Source organism: Helicoverpa zea, chromosome 26 (assembly GCF_022581195.2).
Source record: "Helicoverpa zea isolate HzStark_Cry1AcR chromosome 26, ilHelZeax1.1, whole genome shotgun sequence".
NCBI classification, from domain to species: Eukaryota; Metazoa; Arthropoda; class Insecta; order Lepidoptera; family Noctuidae; genus Helicoverpa; species Helicoverpa zea.
Window position 1 is genome coordinate 6,655,688 of NC_061477.1, and position 21,298 is coordinate 6,676,985.

The 21,298-nt window shown below is 41.6% G+C and overlaps 1 protein-coding gene across 1 annotated transcript; it reads right to left on the reverse strand.

Moving 5' to 3' along the window:
• Positions 1-26: 26 nt before the first annotated feature.
• On the reverse strand, positions 27-21,284 carry LOC124643170 (coatomer subunit delta). The gene is made up of 15 exons (XM_047182045.1): positions 21,137-21,284; positions 20,952-20,991; positions 20,742-20,862; positions 20,423-20,525; positions 19,655-19,774; positions 19,233-19,292; positions 19,040-19,151; positions 18,703-18,790; positions 17,222-17,377; positions 16,652-16,728; positions 12,687-12,775; positions 11,186-11,333; positions 10,764-10,875; positions 3,405-3,527; positions 27-683 (listed from the first exon to the last, which is right to left on the reverse strand). Exons 1-15 carry the CDS (start codon positions 21,137-21,139, stop codon positions 515-517), a joined length of 1,521 nt encoding a protein of 506 aa, XP_047038001.1. The 5' UTR covers positions 21,140-21,284; the 3' UTR covers positions 27-514.
• Positions 21,285-21,298: the final 14 nt, after the last annotated feature.

Consider the following 21,298-nt stretch of genomic DNA (forward strand, 5'->3'; position numbering starts at 1 on the left):
TATTAAAATCAGTTCAGTGGTTTAGACGTGAAAGCGTAACAGACAGACAGACAGAGTTACTTTCGCATTTATAATATTAGTAAGGATAGCCCATATTACTCGGGGATAGTCTAGCTTCCCAACAGTGAATTTTTCAAATCAGTTCAATAGTTTTGAAAGGGTTCTTATTTTAGAAGACTAGTTTTTGCCCACGACTTCGTTCGCGTGGAATAGTGACGACCGGCAGATTTTTGGGTTTGACCAATAGATGGCTCTATATGGCCGGAATACATTTTATTTTTATATTTTTTTTGTAATAAAAATCCTATGTCCTGTCTCAAGTTCCAAACTATGTCTGTACCAAATTTCTCACAAATCGGTTCAGTAGTATAGGGGTGAAGAAACGACAGACAGACTTACTTTCGCATTTACAATATTACTTTGGATATGCTACTTTATATGCAGGCGTGGGAGGTACTTACAGACAACAGCTAGTTTCAAGATTTTTAGAATATTGAGTCTTATATAGACGTTTTTACACAATTTCATACTTATCTGGGTGGAAGCTGATTTCTTGGGAGTAGTCGACGGGTGAATTATCTTCCGCATGCGTTACCTTCGTAGCCTTGAGGAGTGCGAGCGAGGTGTCTGATGTCCAGGTCACCGTCAGGGGGAAGAAGTCGTTCGGTACCGCTGGGGTAACACTGCAAGAACGGGGAACTTGGTTAAAGTCAAAGGTTTTTATTTCATACTAGCGAACTCAGCGGGCGGAACCCGCGGCTTCGCCCGCGTAGAGTTCGGTTATATCGCGTTTCCAAGAGAATTCTTCAAAAGTCCGGGATAAAAACTATCCTATGTTGATTCTCAAGGTCATACACATAGAAATAAAAATAGAATAAAATAAAAGTAAGAAAAGGTTGCGCCAAATAGATCCAGTTCAGCATTATGCCAGACACCTAGTGTCTGACGCTGGTTTTCAACTGGACCTATGAGGAGTTGCGGGTGTCGATCGGTTCGATCGGTACTCTATCTCTGTACCAAATTTTATTAAAATCAGTTCAGTGGTTTAGACGTGAAAGCGTAACAGACAGACAGACAGAGTTACTTTTTCATTTATAATATTAGTAGAGAGACCTTTGACATTAGCACGTTACACGATATAATAGTCGTTAGCGGACGTATTTATAATCAAGGGCGGATCCAGCTTCGGCGCCAGGGGGGGGTCACCCAGCATGGTCAAGTCACAAAAAATATTATATTGTAGCGTATACTTCTTTTAATATTAAAAGTAGTAGTATAAATACAATAAGTACGTACGGAGCGAGCTCGAAATTTTTACGAATGTTAAGAAAAGTGTTTTCATGTAGAAAATGGCCAGAGCAGAGTGAGCGCAATTTCTCGTACATATTTATATACTACACACAGGTGCCAAACAAAAAAGCGCGAGCGACGCGACCGCGAAAATTTTGTGTTCAGGTCGAGGACTAAGGTTAAAAAAGTTTTTTTATCTAGGAAATGGTCCGAGCTGAGCGAACGCGATTTCTTGGACATAATCACAGATGCGAAATTGAAAAAAGCGTGCGCGAAAATTTTTATTCAGTTCGAGGACTAAAAGTAGATGAAAATGCTTTCTTGCTGTATAACAAATAAACAGCACAAATACAAGAAAGCGCGATCATAGCAAGCGCGAGATTTTTTTCAGGTTGAAGACTTAACGTTTGAAAAGTATTGTGTACGCAGAAAAGGGCGCGTACGTTTTTTTATTGCAGCAACAGTAAAACATTTTCTGTGAAAACTTCAATTGTCTTACTATTGGTAAGGGTTCATGAGATTAGGGCCGTCTCTAGCTCATGTAGCGCCTGGGTGCAATCATCACCCAAGCGCCATCTATGTATCTATTGAAAGATTATGAGTAGTACATATTGATCGAAGTACTTTACAAGGAATATAAATAAGAACGTTCGAACGAAAGTCACTTTTTTGGTAGGTTAAAATGTTTCCAAATCATTGTAGGCTCAAACTGTTGGCCAGATTTAAGTTATGAAATTTGAGACAGGACAACGTAATTGTAAAAATTAGCGCGAGCGAAGCGAGCGCGCAAATTTTTTAATTTTGGGACACAAAAAGTTTATGTTTTAAAAACCGCTGTAAAGTAACAAGCAGTCGGAAGCGTAAACTGTTTTGTTTTTGAGGACTCCATTAATATATTTTTTTTGCTATATTTGACTTATGAAGTATTCAAGGCAAGGTAATTATATGTATCCTGCCTTGATAACTTCATATTGCGCGAGCGAAGCGAGCGCGAAATTTTTTGAGCCTACGACACAAAAGCACCTGATTAAGTACATTGTAAAGCAACAAGTAGCCGCGAGCGCAGCGAGCGCGAACTTTTTTAGATTATTTGTTTGAAGACTCACAAATCAGACTGGGAATTACGTACAAATAAAAAGGAACCGTGATTAGAGCGAGTGCCATTTGTGTTCGTTGATTCGGTGCGTCAATAAAAATAATAAACAATCAGAAATACAGCACAGACATAGTCATTTACTCGCGAGCGTAGCGAGCTAGAATTTTTTTCACTTAGTTGGAGCATGTAATGTAGACAACCCGGACAGCGGATTCTTAGTAACAGGGTCCCGTTTCCTCCTTTTGGGTACGGATAAAGAGTAAATAAAGAATAGAGAGCGAGCGTTGCGAGCACGAATTCTTCAGCAAAAATACTCTACCTATTCACTCGGAATAAAAATTATCTTATACTTATAACAAAAACATCGTGTTTAACCATTTCAATTATTAGTCCTCTTAGGTCCTGAACCTGGCCCAGGGGGGGGTCATGACCTTGTGACCTACCCCCTGGATCCGCCGTTGTTTATAATATTAGTAGGGAAGACCTTTGACATTAGCACGTTACACGATATAATAGTCGTTAGCGGACGTATTTATAATATTAGTAGGGAAGACCTTTGACATTAGCACGTTACACGATATAATAGTCGTTAGCGGACGTATTTATAATATTAGTAGGGAAGACCTTTGACATTAGCACGTTACACGATATAATAGTCGTTAGCGGACGTATTTATAATATTAGTAGGGAAGACCTTTGACATTAGCACGTTACACGATATAATAGTCGTTAGCGGACGTATTTATAATATTAGTAGGGAAGACCTTTGACATTAGCACGTTACACGATATAATAGTCGTTAGCGGACGTATTTTCAGCCCATTCTTTCAAGCACCTCTACATATAACTTAGCAAGAACTATAGAGTTAATTAATAATTAATACGGAGTTTCTTGTCGGCTCTTCTCCATGAGACCAACTTTTTGGAACCGTGCAACTAGTGTGACGTTTTATAGGAGTCTGCAAAGGCCTGTTTGAAATAAAAAACATTTGATTTTGCACACAAAGTGAGTACTCACGTGAACTCGAGGCTGGCAGACTTCTGTTGCTTGTTGATGATGGGGATAGTCCACAGCAGTGTGCGGCCCTTCTGCGAGTAACTGCCTTCCCACTGATGTACCACCACCTGAGTGTTGCCGGACCTGCCATACAACATACCATTAGAAAGAAAGAAAGAAAAATGACAATGTAGTACATATATAGGTGTTTTTATGTTATTATTCCATCTCTGAATTTATAAATGACAAAATAGACATGTCATAACATACAAATTTCAATACTGTAATTAACTTAATTCAATCCTAAATGTTTTTATTTTTGCATGCCCAAGTTAAGATAGAATGTACAAGGATCTCCAATTGTATTTTTGTAACATCTGTATTTATGGTAACAAAAAATATATTGTACGTTCATTCAGTTGCAAATAAACTATTATTCTATTCTATGTTAATTAATACTTTTAGGAATCAGAAGCTCGGATATTTAAAAAAAAACAACACAACACACGACTCAAATCATTCAAATCTTTATTTTTAATTAAGGAACAAAATAACAATCATCACACATTAGATTTACACACAAATAAGCAAAAAATTATAAAGAGGTACAAAAACTTGGAAAAAAATAATGTCTCACGTCCCTTGAGAGATGTAACCGCCGCGACGACACTCGAGCAAAAGAGAGCTGTCAACGGTGTGACGTTGCTTATATAGGTTCGTGAGTGTTGCTATATCTTGGCTCCTAACACGGCCTCTCCTGACGGCAAGTCGTCCTCGACTTGTACTTCTTGGGGTGTAGCTGCAGCGGGGTGCTGTAGTGTTCCGAACTCTTCATCTAAGCTCGGCATGGATAGCCCAACCGAAACGGGCGCTGGGTTTCCATCTTCCAAGTGATCTGATCTGTGCTCGGCCTCGTCAGTATCGTCACCTGAAAGTTTGTGATGGTTATTCACACAAAATAACACATGAATGCTGATCACTTAATTAATGATTACATGTAACAGGAAAGTGGCTAATGATATAAGATAGTAGGCGTCCCAACCATCCTACATCGTTGCCTTATACGTGACCACAGCAGCTAACAAGCGGGAACACATCCCATTATTGGGCGACTAATGCCATTGGGACTAACCCGTTGGGACTAACCCGATGGGACTAACCCGATGGGACTAACCCGATGGGACTAACCCGTATGTTCGGCGACTAACGCCACAGAGAGTAGCGCTTCTGAAACCAAAAACAGAATGAGTTCATCTTACTCACTTTCAAAGAAAGCGGCACAACTTTCTGGGCACCATTCTCCTTTCCAAGGCACCATGTATTGAGAGGCTGCTTGAGTGGTTTTCCCGCAGCTTCCACCGAGTAGTCTAAGTTCGTAGCGACCATTAGGTAGGACTTTGGTCACTCTATATGGTCCTCGCATCCCAGGGTCCAATTTGCCCGTTGATTGAGAGTACTTTATAACAAAAGCTAGGTCATCAACCTTGTATTCACGCGGTGGACGTCTAGACTGGTTGGCTGAGGCGTCTTGCTGTTCTCGATTCTTCTCCATCAGTTGGCTGGCACGACTTCGACGCATCTCCCGCAGAGCTTCTCTGTTGGTATCTGGAGTACTCGTAGCTAAATCCCGTATCAACGATCGTATGGCTGGAGTAGAGGCGTCTGTACCAATCATTAAACTTATGGCTGAGGATTGAGTGGTTTTCTGCTTGCTGATATTTAGTACTAGTTGTAGCTTCCAAAGTGTGGTCGACCAGGAGGCGTTCTTATGCCCCACTTCGATACGAAGCATGTTAAGAACGGTTCTCATATACCGTTCCACTTGTCCGTTCGCGCCGTGCATTTCAGGAGTTATGTAGTGCAGGTCTGAACCCAGTTCGGATATCCACTGCACAAAGTCCGTAGACTCAAACATCCTACCCCTGTCAGTAACTAGCAGTCTGGGAACTCCAAATAGAGAAACGGCCTGAGACATGACGCGTTTTAATTCACCGGTGTCTTGGCGGTAGATAGGGTACAACATACAGAACTTTGTAAAAGCATCAACTAACACTAGAACAAATTTGTAACCTTCTGACTCTGGCAATGGTCCTAGGGCATCGACATGAACGGTATCGAAAGGGATTTCGGGTTTTGACCAGGATGAGATGTTTTGTAGCGGTGCCCGAGGCACTCGCTTTTTAGAAATACATACTAAGCAATGGGAGACGTATTTAGATACAAATTGGCGGAGCCCGGGGAACCAGAAATGTTTCGAGATGAGGTGTAGAGTTTTATCAGCACCAATGTGCTCATGCTCATCGTGGAAGATTCGTAAAAGGCTGAGTCGATGGCCCTTGGGTATAAAACAAAGAAGGCGAGCTTCTTCACCGACTGGCGTGTATTTGTAATACAATAGGTCATTCTTCAGGACGTATCGACTAGAGTCGAGCTGACCTTCTGACAGTTTTTGTATAAGGTCTCTAGTTTCATGATCCGCGTTTTGCGCTATTTGCGCCCAGTTACGGGGTCGCGTTATTTGATTTATGGTGGAGACTGGGTTTCTGCTGAGGTAGTCGGCATGCGGAAGCATAACTCCTTTTCTGTACTCAAGGGAGAAATTAAAATCCTGGAGATAAATCCACCATCGAGCTACGCGAGGCAGCAGATCCTTTTTGCGTTCCGTGGACTTGAGGGCGTTGCAGTCTGTGACGACCTTGAATTGCAAACCCACCAAATAATGGCGAAAATGCTGCAAGGCCTTCACGACCGCTAACGTCTCCAATTCGTAGCTATGGTATTTGCTCTCTGCTCCCTGCGTAACCTTACTGAAGTATGCCACCACATGTTTTCCACCATCAGTGTCAGTTTGTAAAAGTACTGCTCCATAACCGGCGGAGCTCGCGTCTGTGTGAACTTCAGTGTCAAGTTCAGGATTAAAAATCGTAAGAACAGGTTCACTAGTCAAGCATTGTATTAACTCTTGCCGAACTTGTTCCTGTTCTTCAGCCCAATGAAAATTTACTCCTTTTCGAGTTAAATGGGCTATGCATGCGGTCTTGGTTGCGTAGTTTTTAATATATTTGCGGAAGTATCCTGCCAGTCCTAATAATTGTCGAACCTGCCTGACGTTTTTGGGAGCTGGGGAGTTTTTTAATGCCGCTATTTTCCTAGAGCTCGGTCGTACCTGACCAAAACTTATCGACCTACCCAAGTATTCGACTTCGGTTGTCAAGAAAGAGCATTTTTTTAAATTTATTGAAAAGCCTGAGTTAGTGAGTGTTTGTAGGACTCTCTCGAGCAAGACGATGCCGTCCTCTGCAGTGTTACTTAGCAGGAGGACGTCATCGATATAAACCAGCACGTTTCCGGCATTGATAAATTCACGAAGGGTTTGATTTATTATCCGTTGGTATACGATCGGGGAGTTCGTCAAGCCATATGGCATTTTCAAAAATTCGTAGTGCCCTTCTGGTGTGACGAATCCTGTCACATGAACTGAGCTCTCTTTTATTCTGATCTGGTGAAAACCAGTAGCCATGTCTAAACTGCTGAAGAAGGTGTAGCGACCCAACCGATCAATGTGATCGTCTATCAGGGGGAGAGGATATCTTTCCTTCTCAGTAACACGATTAAGTGCCCTGTAGTCGACGCACATTCGGTCGGACCCGTCCTTCTTCTTCACCAGTATTATGGGGCTGGCGTACTCCGATCGTGATTCCCTGATAATGCCTTTATCTAATAAATCTCTTATTATATCGCGTACTATAAGTTTCTCGTTATAAGAGAGCTTGTAAGGTCGGTATACGATGGGAGTGGTGTTAACTAGCTTGATCTCCATGTAACCCGTTGTAACTGTACTGGTCGCGGTACCAGTGATAAAAAAGTTCGAAAATTTGTTAATCACAGACATTAGGGAATCGCGCAGAGCGCCTTGCGAAGGAGAATTGACTAACGTTTGGTCGAGACGTAGGACTTCGTTTACGCAAGCAGGAGTGTCGTTAGTTCGAGTGATGTACTGTCTGTCTTTACTGCGTACATACGTGACGCCATCCCGGTTAAGGACGTCTGTTCCAATAATAAGAGAAGTGTTCATACATGACTTTGGCACTACCACTAGGTCAGCCTCTATAGAAATGTCACTAAGCTCAATATTAGCCGTAATGAATGAAGAAGCTACGATTTCCCGCTCGCCTATTCCCTTGAGAACACAGTGCGTTGGTTTAACTTGGCAAGATAGGTGCTTCAGAACATCAGAAGAAATTAGCGACACGTTTTGGGCTCCACTATCTATGAGCGCGTCCATGGGGACGCCTTGGACAACAGCCGTTACAATGTCTGTCTCGTTTTTTGCGAAACTCGTGCACAAGTTAACGTTTCGCTGATTCCTTTGTTCGGAGCGGTTCTTGGCGAAGCACTTTTCTTCTGTGTGCCCCCTTTTCTTACAGAACGAGCACAGTAATTCGGATTTGTTAGGGGCAGTGGTGTCGGTCGCAGAACTTTGTGTTCCGGATTTTACGTTAGTCTTATCACTAAGTTCATTGCGAGTCTTTTTGATACAATTGCGACCCACGTGTCCACGCCGGTTGCATATGTAACACTTGGGTTCGCGTTCAAAGGATGAGTTCGAAGACAGATGTTTATTTGCCACGGTACCACGAGAATCGGGTTTGGTGCGACTCGGTTTCACATAAATTGAAAGGAACGAGACTAACTCTTCGGTTGCCAGATTTGCGTTTGCCGCTGCTGCTCTAATTTGTGGGTTATCGATACCGCGTATGACAATTAAAGTTCGTAACTCATCGCTAAGACCCTTAACTATCCTTAAGCGTAATAAGGTACGGCGGGCATATTCCGCATATGTCGTGTATTTGTCGGATGTCGTGTTCATGGTTTCGAATAAAATGTTTGCGTAGTCTAGTTTACGGGGACAAAGGGGTTTAAACTCAAGTTTGAAATTTGACCACGTTCGATCATTGGTGACCCATTCGTTGAGCCAAACTTTTGCATCACCTTTAAGGCAGGAAGCTACTCGCGACAAACATTCATGGTCCCTCCAACCGTTCGCGACTGCCGCTCGGTCCACTTCCTCGCACCATGCGTCAATATCGTGTAGGTTCGGATCGAAATTAGATACGTAATAGTTATGTGACCTAACAGGCTGCAAAGATCTCAAAGCTTCCGCGAGCATGGTCACAGTGGACGCGGCTTCGGATCCGAGAGCACTTGGATGGTCCGCATGAACTGTCGTTGAGGAACCCTCGGGATTATTAGTGCGAACATGTTGCGGAACATCGCTCAAGTCAACGAGACTACGAGAACGCGAAGCGGGTTCACGAACCGAATCCGAATTATCAGGCTTGGACACCGCGTTCGCTCCGTTGTGCTCGATAGCATCAAGCCTTGTCATAATATTACTGAGAGTATCTTGTAACGAGTTATTAGTACGTGGAGTCACTGAAGAGTACCTTGCACGCGGGGGTGTATGTGGAGATCGAGATCTAGAACGGCGGTGGTCGCGGGCCTCGTCGTGGCGATAATACGAATATCCCTCGGAGTCGCTACGTTCCCGATGGCGATTCCGTCGTGATCTACGGCGTGACCTATCTTCGGTTTTACTAGTAGGGGACTCATCTCGCGAACCGCGTCGAGATCGAACTCGTGAACGACGACGTTCATGACTTCTCGGCATTTCGGGCACAAGGATTCGGTATCACACACGTAAAATATCAACAATGTCGAAAACCAAAAGTAAAAGTTTGCGGGTAGAAAATATTTTGATATTTTGTTCCTTAAATGTTTTTACCAGATATCTAGTGGGCGAGTGAAGCTATTCTTTATCCCACTTCTGATTTTAGGAATCAGAAGCTCGGATATTTAAAAAAAAACAACACAACACACGACTCAAATCATTCAAATCTTTATTTTTAATTAAGGAACAAAATAACAATCATCACACATTAGATTTACACACAAATAAGCAAAAAATTATAAAGAGGTACAAAAACTTGGAAAAAAATAATGTCTCACGTCCCTTGAGAGATGTAACCGCCGCGACGACACTCGAGCAAAAGAGAGCTGTCAACGGTGTGACGTTGCTTATATAGGTTCGTGAGTGTTGCTATATCTTGGCTCCTAACAATACATATTCCAAACTCAAGTTTTCTATTCCAATAAGGCTGATAGATTAGCACTTTTCGAACGTCAAAAAAAAAGACAGCCCCCAAAACGCCCCGCCCTTTACCACTTTTTGGGAGGCGAACGTGGGGCCGAAACCAAAACGCTGAAGCCCTATTGAGACAACTTTAATGAAATGGTGACACACTCAACATATTTAACTGTACACTGAACGAGTTCACAAGGGCCACTTACTGTGTACTATGTAAGTTCACAAGGGCCACTTACTGTGTACTATGTAAGTTCACAAGGGCCACTTACTGTGTACTATGTAAGTTCACAAGGGCCACTTACTGTGTACTATATAAGTTCACAAGGGCCACTTACTGTGTACTATGTAAGTTCACAAGGGCCACTTACTGTGTACTATGTAAGTTCACAAGGGCCACTTACTGTGTACTATGTAAGTTCACAAGGGCCACTTACTGTGTACTATGTAAGTTCACAAGGGCCACTTACTGTGTACTATGTAAGTTCACAAGGGCCACTTACTGTGTACTATGTAAGTTCACAAGGGCCACTTACTGTGTACTATGTAAGTTCACAAGGGCCACTTACTGTGTACTATGTAAGTTCACAAGGGCCACTTACTGTGTACTATGTAAGGATATATAGTTAAGTTTTACTTAAGGAAATATTTGTAAGTATGTACTATGTCGAATTAGATTTAGATATCTGTAAATTGCAAAGTAACTATGACAAATACATTTCTGAAATTTTTATACATATAATATTAACATAGGCAGTATGTGTATTTTAAAAAGGGGTAAAATATTGGGGAGTCCATAAAATATAATTTTTTCTCCTTATAATAATGAGTGTAAAAATAAAGATAAACGGACCTGCTGGAAGAAATTTTATATGAAATAAGCTGTGCCTTTGTTCCATTTTTCTTCTTGTTCGTGTTCTGTGTGTTACTTTGTACATAAAGTATTAAATAAATAAAGATGAACACAGTACTAATGGCAGCGGCATATGTATGTTGACGTGTTCTGTGTGTTACTTTGTACATCTATCTATATATATAAGAATGAAACCCGCTTTCCGTTGTCACGACATAACATGTAAACGGCTTGACCGATTTGGCTGAAAATTAGAGGGGAGGTAACTTAGACCCGGGAGAATGTTTTAGGATAGTTTTTGTCACCATCCGGCTACGGGACGCGGGTGAAACCGCGGGTGAAAGCTAGTAAAGTAATAAATAAAGATAAACATAATACTAACGGCAGCGGTATATGTATGTTGACGTCGGTGAGCGTGAGATGTTCGTGTTCCAGCTCGTACTCGATGTTGACGTCGCAGCCGCCGCCCGCGCCCTCTGACGGCCAGCAGTTCACTGCAACATTATATACGTGTTAAGAGGCTGAATGCACCCAAAACACTCAACACTCAATTAATACTGCCCCCAGCAGGGCCAAGGTCTGCCGGGGCTGCGGGTTGTTCGAAAGAGATACCACGGCCCTGGTACATAAAAGGCCTATGACGGAACACGACGGTTTTTAGTCAGTAAGAGTCTGACACTCGCTCACCGCTGCTAACCCACAGCGGGAGGGGTCATTGGGATGATTTTTGACGTCGTTAAAAAAAAAAAAAAAGGGCGAGGCCTATGTTCAGCTGTGGACGTGCTATGGCTGAGATGGGGGTACCTGAGAGCGGCGCCAGCTTGTCGTCGCTAGCGTTGAGGCGCCACTTGAGGACGCCGACGTCGCTGTTGAGCGGGAAGGCTCGCTGGCTCTGCTTGAGGCCGATCACGCCGACAGACCGGAACGCTTCTTTGTCAACGTTCGGATGCGTCTGACAAAAAAAATATATATATATTTATTCCAGGTAATCATAACCTATATTGTTACCTATATTGTTAATAGCTATACACATTATTTAAATTTAAATTGACACATGTACCATTTATTGCAATTTACTTTAACAAAAACAATAAAATTACCAATAAAAAACAGACGGTTATTATTATTACAAAAAAAAACGGTTGTCTGTAAAGTCGGTTTACTGACGATAGTCGAACGTGACAACGTCATAAGAAATTGATCGTCAGATGTCGAACGTTGCCGAACGCGGAGGCCGATCGTGCCTCTTTGTTGCTCGTTGCGTGCTCTCGCTTGCACTTCAAGCCTTAAACGGAACGCCTCAGAGCGAGGTAACGCCGCATGAGTCATGTTTTTTCGTGCGTGCAGCCGGCTCCATCGATTTATAAGACGTTGTCACGTCAAAGTCTAAACAAACTGTAAGTAAATACTTTTTTTCTGTCAAATCAAAAATGGAAGAGCCGAGTCTCCTAACACAAGCATTACTTGCTTAAAAGGAGACTCTAATCACAAAGTAAAATAATGTCAAAATGTTTTGGTATAGAATTAAAACATTCACCGTCTTACCACAAAAACTTTTAAACGTCAGTTTAAGACTTGTCTAAAAAAATGTCAAATTATGACGTTGACATATGGTTCATTTTGCAGCCACATTTTTTTTAGACAAGTGTAAAACAGACGTTTAAGTTTTTGTAGTAAGGCCATTTGTATTTTGTAAAAAGTTACATGGACATATTACATACTTAATTAAGAAAATGTTGTTTGAAACACCTTAATTTTTTATGATTTAGTTTTCTGTCAGAATGGGAATGGGTAATTTATGAATCTATTTCTGAATAAAATAATATTTTTTATGGATCCTTTACCTATGAATAATGTTCAATCAATTTCTACGTTAGGACAAAGGCAAAAATATATGAAGTTAAGTTTTTTATACATGTATAGTATTGTAGAGGAATGTATATAAGTATTTATACATGTATAGTATTGTAGAGGAATGTATTCTAGTATTTATACATGTATAGTATTGTAGAGGAATGTATTTAAGTATTTATACATGTATAGTATTGTAGAGGAATGTATTCTAGTATTTATACATGTATAGTATTGTAGAGGAATGTATTTAAGTATTTATACATGTATAGTATTGTAGAGGAATGTATTCAAGTATTTATACATGTATAGTATTGTAGAGGAATGTATTTAAGTATTTATAAGTATTGTTATGTATGATGTATGTGTACTTGAATTTTTATGGGCACTAGTTGCTTGAAAAAAAAAGGAATAAATTAATAAAATTAGCAAAGAGTGAATTTGGTTTGCATACCTGCAGCTGCAGTGGCCTGGTGTCCTGGTTGTCAACATGGACGTGTATACGAGAGAACTGCTCGTTACTGATGCGAAGAGTCAGCAGACCTGGTCAAAATACCTCATTGTATACAAAACATTGCCTAAAGACTGACCGTCTTACCACAAAAACTTTTAAACGGCTGTTCAACACTTGTCTAAAAACTGTCAAATTCATCATCAGCCTCTCCAAGTGCACGCCACTGAGATCTATTTTCGGCTTCTCGCATCCAGCTCCTGCCAGCCGTCTTGCGCAAGTCATCACTCCACCGTGCCTGAGGACGTCCTACACTACGGTGCCGAGGCGTGGTCTCCACTCTAGAACACGTTTTCCCCAACGGTTATCGGTTCTTCGGCTAATATGGCCAGCCCACAGCCACTTCAGCTTGCTGATTCGGTAGGCTATGTCGATGACCTTGGTTCTCTGACGGATTACCTCATTTCTGATGCGATCCCTCAGAGAAACGCCGAGCATAGCTCTTTCCATAGCCCGCTGAGCAACTTTAAACTTGTGGACCAGCCGTACCGTCAGTGTCCACGTTTCGGCTCCGTAAGTCATGACAGGTAGGACGCACTGATTGAAGACTTTTGTCTTTAGGCACTGTGGGATCGACGATGTTAGGACTCGACGTAGCTTCCCAAATGCAGCCCAACCCAACTGAATTCTCCTATTCACCTCGTCCTCAAAGTTGTTTCTACCTATAGTTCGGCCATTCAGAGAATGCGTTCCTGACACGTCGCGATTGAACTGACGACGTAACTACATTCATTGATTATTGATATAATAATGTTGTTTTAATGCTCCTCAATTGTTAAAACGGTAAACAACCAGCAAAAATATTTTTATCGTAACTGCAACGCCATTGCAAAGTTACGTCGTCAGTTCAATCGCGACGTGTCAGGAACGCATTCTCTGAATGGCCGAACTATAACTGCAATGTCTGCCCGAGGTATACATATTTCCGAACAACTTCGAGAACGGCGCCGTGTATCGCAACCTTGGTTTTGTCCAAGTTCATCCGTAGGCCGATGCGTAGAGAAGATTCAGCCAGGTCGTTCAGCATCTGTTGTAGGTCTTGCAGCGTTTCCGCCATGATGACGATATCGTCAGCAAATCGCAAGTGAGAGATGTGTTCGCCATTGATGTTGATGTCGCGTCCTTTCCAGTTCAGCGTCTTGAACATATCCTCCATTGCATTAGTGAACAGTTTCGGGGAAATAACATCCCCTTGTCTCACTCCTCGATGCAACGGTATGGGCCTTGTTTGCTGATTCTGTACTTGGACGGACATTGTAGCGGCTTCGTAGAGACATCTCATCACTTGGATGTATCGCCAATCTACTTGACAAAGCTGCAGGGACTCCAGAACAGACCAGATTTCAACCGAGTCAAAGGCCTTCTCATAGTCCACAAATGCTAGACACAGGGGCTGATTATACTCTTCGGTCTTCTGTATAATCTGCCGCACTGTGTGGATGTGGTCTATGGTGCCGTATCCGCTCCGAAACCCAGCCTGCTCCGGTGGTTGGAATTCGTCGAGTCTTCGCGCAAGTCGGTTCGTGATCACTCTTGAGAACAACTTATATACGTGGCTTAGGAGGGAAATGGGTCGATAGTTCTTCAACTGGGTTTTGTCTCCCTTTTTGAAGAACAGGACGACAACACTCCTACTCCACGCCTCTGGAGTTCTCCCTTCAAACAGGACGGCATTAAAAAGCTTCTGGAGCACCCCCAGTACGGGCTTACCTCCTGTTTTTAAAAGCTCTGTTGTAATGCCATCCTCGCCAGGGGCTTTTCCATTTTTGAGCTGTCTCAGAGCGATCTCGATTTCGCCACTGCTGACTTCTGGCAGGTCTTCGGTGAAATGGCGTGTTAATGTGGCTCTAGAATCCTCATTTCCGGGATCAGGTCGAGATGCATGCGATGCGTATAACCGGCCATAGAAATTTTCCACTTCCGAAAGGACTGCCGGCACCGAAGAAACGACTTCTCCACTTGTTGTGGTCAGCTTAGTCAAGTGGCTTCTTCCAAGAGATTGTACGACCACCTTTGACCCCCGATTCAGCTCAATTGCTCTTTCAATGTCAAGAGTATTGGAGCACCGGAGATCGCGTCGTACGTGCTTGTTGATCACTTGGTTTAGAGCCCGCTGAGCTGACGAAGTGACAGGCGGGTTTTCACGTCGTTGCTTCATAAGCCCTAATGTCTCTTCCGAAAGCTTTGATTTCTTGCCCTTACGCTGCATATTACAGAATCTCGAACCTTCCTCCCTGAGGATCCGAACCACATATTCGTGGTTCTGGTTAACGTCTGTTGTGGTTCCCACGGCGGCAAATCGGTTCTCCAAATTTGACTGGAACTTTTCAGATCCTGTCATGGTTTGGAGCAGTGTTGGTCGGAGCCTGGCCTTCATCAGACGGGAACGTTCAGCCTTGAAGTTGATATTCAGAGAGCCTCGGACAAGTCGGTGATCGCTACCGGTATTAAACCTATTGATCACGGAGACATCTCTGACTATGTGCTTCTTGTTCGTCATGATGAAGTCAATCTCATTTTTAGTCATAGTGTCGGGGCTTTGCCACGTCCACTTCCTTTGGGGCTGCTTTTTGAAAAAGGAGTTCATCAAAAAGAGCCCCTCGCGTTCGAGGAAGTTGACGAGCATTTGCCCCCTATGATTCCTGCTTCCAAATCCATGGGATCCTACTGCCGATTCGCCGCAAATCTGTACTCCCACTTTAGCGTTAAAGTCCCCCATGACAACGGTGTAATGGGTCTTTGTAGTGAAGTGGAAGGCCCTTGATATATCATCAAACATATCCTCCACTTCATCGTCTGAATGTGTCGAGGTCGGTGCGTACACTTGCACTACCTTGAGGCTATACCTGTCGGTGAGCTTATGATAAGGTACGCTACCCTGTTCGACACACTAGACACCTCCACAACGTTATCAGCTAGGGACTTATTAACCAGAAACCCAACGCCACCTTGGGATTGTTGGTCTCCCTCTCGGAAGTACATTAGGTGACCTGATTCGAGGGTTATGGTGTCCTCCCCCTCTCTTCGAACTTCACATAACCCTAATATATGCCACCTAATCTTCCCAAGTTCCACCTCGCGCCAGATGCGAGTCAAGCCGTAGCGTGCTTCCGTTGTACGTCGCAAGAGTCAGTTGTGTTTGGTGGCCTCCCGTAACCCGGAGATTCTTCGCACCCCCTGTCCCGCCGTAACCACGGTCGCCACCGTGACCGGGAATAGCGGGACTGCCGGGAACTAGGGGCCGTGGCTTTATGGTTCTGCACATTGAGGAATTTAGCCTACTGCTATCAGACTGGCCAGACGGGTTGATAGAGGGTTTTTTTCGAGTTTTCCTTCTCTCGCACGGTGTTCGGTGCATTTTTGACTCCATTAGTCGACTTCTACGACACCCACTGGAAGAAGGGGGTAGCGACATATGTATTCTTAAGCCGTCGCTACACGGCACTGTCAAATTATGACGTTGAAATAAGGTCCGTTTTGCAGCCATATTTTCTTTAGACAAGTGTTCTACAGATGTTTAAGTTTTTGTAGTAAGGCCATGAAACGTCGAAATAAAGAGTCAAGTATAGTAGAACGCCGATTATCTGAATTAATTGGGACCGGAGTCGATTCGGATAATCGATCATAGCCCGGTAATAAAGAAAAACGAACATAGAATAAACTTTCATTAAGTTTAACAAACACAATTTTACAATCACGCTACTTTGAAAATCTCGATCCGAGTAAGTTGCAGTCCTATCAGAACTCAACAAAAATACAAAGTATAAAAATTCAACAATAATAAAGGTACATAGAGTTCAGGACCAATTCGGATAACATAATTTGCGATTCAGTTATTCGGATAATCGGCGTTCTAATGTATTTTAAACAATAATAATGAAAATTAAAGATATACGAAGCAAACGTACCGCTAAGTTCAAAGTTTTGTACGTCACCATCTCGTCCGGCCACCAAAGTCAAGCGCTCTTCGAAACGCAAGTGTACACTGAAACAAATATATCAATAACTAACCATGTTTGAGATTTCGATTTATTGACAAAATAACATGCTTTAGCAAGCACAAAAAAGTACAAAATCTAATACAGCCAGTCCGCCATATTGGGGAGGCCGCCATATTGGATATGTAATGACATTTCTTAGCTAGTCATGTATTGTCATCAGAACTCAGAGCGTGCGCAAAATTTCATCCTAATGGAAGCCGGGATGTGGGTCAAATTAAGATTATAAGATTTTCTAACATACATACAGTTTCAAGTGAAACTAATATAAGTGTGTCAAAAATAAAAAAGCTTCTTAAGATGCGTTGATCCCAAATTCTTTTCGTGAGATAACTTTACTTGGTATACTAAATGGGAAGCTAGTCAATACTTTAGAAATGGTTAGGTAGATAATAATAGAGAACGACTGACTCCTTATGAACGAATCCGCGTCTGTGCCCCGCGAATGCAGCTTCATGGCCGAACGGTTACTATACTCACTCCTTATGATCAGTGGGCTTTGGCTTGGGCGTGTCGTGGCGCAGCGGCGCAGGCGCAGGCACCGCCTCGCCCTCACTGCGCAGGCGCGACACGAACGACTCCGCGTCCGTGCCACGCGAACCCAGCTTCATGGCAGAACGACCGGCCGGACGAGCACTAAAGTAAAAAAAAATATCGCAAATTTAGTAAATATAGATAAAAATCACGCTTTTCGTATTCCTGACAGCAAACCCTTACATTTAAAACCCATATCCTGGGAGTGGATTTCAAATAGCCAGTCCGCCATTTTTGAGAAGCCGCCATATTGGATTTGCAATGACGTTTCTTGGCTAGTCATATATTGTCATCAGAACTCAGAGCGTGTGCAAAATTTCATCCTAATCGAAGACCGAAATTCAAATCAAAAGGGTCAAATTAAGATTCCAAGATTTTCTTACATAGTTACAACTAGAGATGCAACGGATATCCGGTTGCTATCCGGTATCCAGCCTATCCGGCCATTATTTTACAATCCGGGCAAATACTGGATATTTGCGCACTATTGGGCCGTATACCGAATAGTGATTCTGTTTGGCATTTAACTCTGAAAAATGGTTAACAACATCAATATTCGTTTATTAGTATTACCTTTTACGTACAATTTAAACTTATCAAAAAGCCTCATTTGATGTGGATAAGAAATCAGCATTAGGTATCCATTCAACCAATCGTAGCGTATCGTATGTTAATTTTTAATCAAATAAAATAAGCGTTACCAAGTAACAGGTTGAATCCTTCACGACGCGGTCGCTGCCAAACTAAAATGTAGGTATCGTTTGGCCAGCCGAATATTCGGCGGCCGGATACTCGGTCGGCGATGCGACCGAATAGCCGGTATCCGTCCAAACAACTATCCGTTGCATCACTAGTTACAACCATTCAGGTCGATCTAATGAAAGCGTGTTAAAAAGATCGATATTTTAGTAAATACCTATAAATAAAAAAAAAATACAGAGAACTCTCCCTTTAAGTCACATTGCTATAAGTCACAATTGAATTATGAACTTCTGTACGATCTGGAACTTTCGATTCACCCCTTTTGGAAAGATTTACATTTCTACTATTACAATATTTTTTCTATTTACAATACGAGTATCAAATTATACACTGTAAGGGTGTTGTGTAATAGAATAGTAAGAGAATAGAATAGTGGACAATATAATCATTATAATAAATATTAAGGTAGGTCACGTGACCCAAAGGCTGGTTTTTATTTTGATCAAAAAGTCTCTTGGGTACACTCCCGGTGGGCAGCGAAGAGGAGTTTTTTGATGTAATTTTTTAAATATTTATGGTAAGTGTATATAATATGTATTATAATAATGTTAAGTATATGTTTAATACCTTTTATATTTTAAGTAAAATATATATATGCTTCCTTTCAGGTGAGTCACTACGACACAAATACATAAGTTTGAGGTTCCATACTACTTTATACTTACGTCTCACGCGCAGGTGTAGTGGGAATCTTTTCAGCGATTGGCTCTGACACCGCTGATGAAGACATCGATGAACTGCTAAAACTGCTTCCTAGTAACAAAATATAAGAATAGTATATTCTATAAATAAACTAGTTTTCCGCCCGCGGTTTCACCTGCGTCCTGAGATAACTGCTTCCCCTAGCTAGCCGGATCATCTAATTTTATATATATGTCATCATCCTCCGAGCCTTTTTCCCAACTGTGTTGGGGTCGGCTTCCAGTCTAACCGGATGTAGCTGAGTACCAGTGCTTTACAAGGTACGTTTATATATATGTATAGATAGAATAGATATCTCACCGAATGCCATCTGGCTGCGTGTGGGAACACCTCGCTTGGCGGCCTCCAGTCTCTCGCGCTGCAGCTCCTTGGCTCTCTCCCGCATGCGGTTAGCGGCTTCGCGCTCTTGTGTCTGAATGTTGTGATTTTATTTGAGATGATGTTTGATTGGTGATAGATATTGATACACTTATTTATTATAATTTGTACAAACCTGGCGCACAGCTTGATAGATCTTCTCTTCATGGGAGTCCATTTCGACGAAGGAGCGAACCTGAACACAAAACAAAACAGAATTATAATTGGGCATTTTGAAATTTTTCTTTTCTCTTAAATAAAATCAATAATTAGAGTTGGACAATTGGGTTATAGTTATCGGCACGGATATTGAGCTCTCGGTGGAAGAGTGGGGATCGCTTTGCGCACTGTACACTTAAGGCAATAAACCAATAAATCGCTTCTGCGCAGGTGAAGGTCAGGGCTCAATATCCTTGCCGATGATTATAAATATCTGTAAACTATTTCAGAAAACTTTAGGACTTGCTGAATTATACATTTCAAAGTATGCAATAAGTCTTAATATCTCTTTATATTCTTGAACAACAGATAATTCTGGCAGTTAGAGGTACTACTAACCTGTGCCAAGTTGACACTCTCCCTGTACCCGAGAGCCACAATCTCGTCAAAAGCAAACAGCAGGTTGAAAGCTTGGTTCAGTACCTCAGCCTCTGTCAACTGAGTGCAGTATTCAGGCACCTGTTGATTGAGTAAAAAGCAAAATATACTAAAATTTGTTTTAAAAGACAAAACAAAAAATTTGAATTTTGTAAGAATCTATGTGTGTATACAAATACTGGATGAATGGACTTTGATAAGATAACGCGTACAGAAAGTTAGCAGTGTAGATGTAACTTATCACCAAAACAGTCTCAAAATTAACAATAGAAAATTAATTGTGGCTGACACGGATCTGCGTAAATACGCAATATACAAGGGTTTGCGATATGCACTAACATTCTGCATAAAAATAAAAAGTAGTCAGTATGTTATCCTGTTGTATATTCGTGATGTTATTTATAAATTAGGCAAACCAAGTCCTTCCAATGTAAATAAAATAATACTTTTATTTTATTTTTACTTCATCCAAGTAGAAAATCATTATAAAATTTGATCACTCTGTACTGAAAGTATAAAATATTGAAAACACAGTCAAAACCGTTTATGGCGACATTGTTTAGAACCATATACCGGTTAAATTGACCAAAATTAATAGTCCTGGCTGGATGCTATATGTTATACCTGTCACTGGTAATTACAACTTTCAGTTTTTACAACTAAATATGAGTAGTCCCATTAATGTCGTTATTACAGATTTTGACTGTATTATCACAATGATGAACTCACCACTCTGCTGAACAGACGCAGTGTCTCCAGATCTTCCAGGATATTGCTGGCTTTAGTAGTAATCAGTAACATGTACAACTTGTCCAACGGTTGGTATACATATCTGCAATGTATAAAATATGCACTCAAAAACATATTACTTTTGGCTGACAGCACTTTTCACTACAACAACAGAGCTCAAGGAAATAATGTATACTATATAACTTGGGACACGGGTGAAACGGAGTGGATAAGATGGTTTCTTACAAGAAACATCAGTATTGTATGGACTACTATTTATTATACACCTAAGAAAAGACATTTTTATTATTTTTCTTACCTTACAGACTCGGTTTCTACAAATGTATGTTGTCGCCCCCCAGTCATGAGCTTCGGGAAGGCAGCAAGTAAGCCCTCGATACGTGCCTTCGTCATTTCGACGAATTGACGTGAAACCAGAGCTGAAAGTTACGTTATGTTTATTTACATATTTTTCACTGTTTTTGCGATTTTAGAATATTACTAGTAAGAATAATATCAAGATAAGTACCTTTTCCTGACTTCGTACATACTGTTGCCGCTATGAGCACCTGAAATTACACAAAAACACTTCATGAAACTATAAACATAAGCCGGATGGATTTTGTAAACTTTAAGGGAATAACCACGTAGGTATGTGAATTAAAGCAGTGGGGAAGTTACATTTATGTTCATAAACACTGTTTATAGCATTACCATTTTGATATAGCTTTAAATTTCTCAAATATCATAAAATAATCACAATTTGCAAACTTGACAGCCAACACACCGAGATGACGTGTAGACGACTTTTTTTAAATAAAGATTGCCATCATTAAAATCTACCCAGAAAATATGTTTGTATCCGAACGAAGCGAA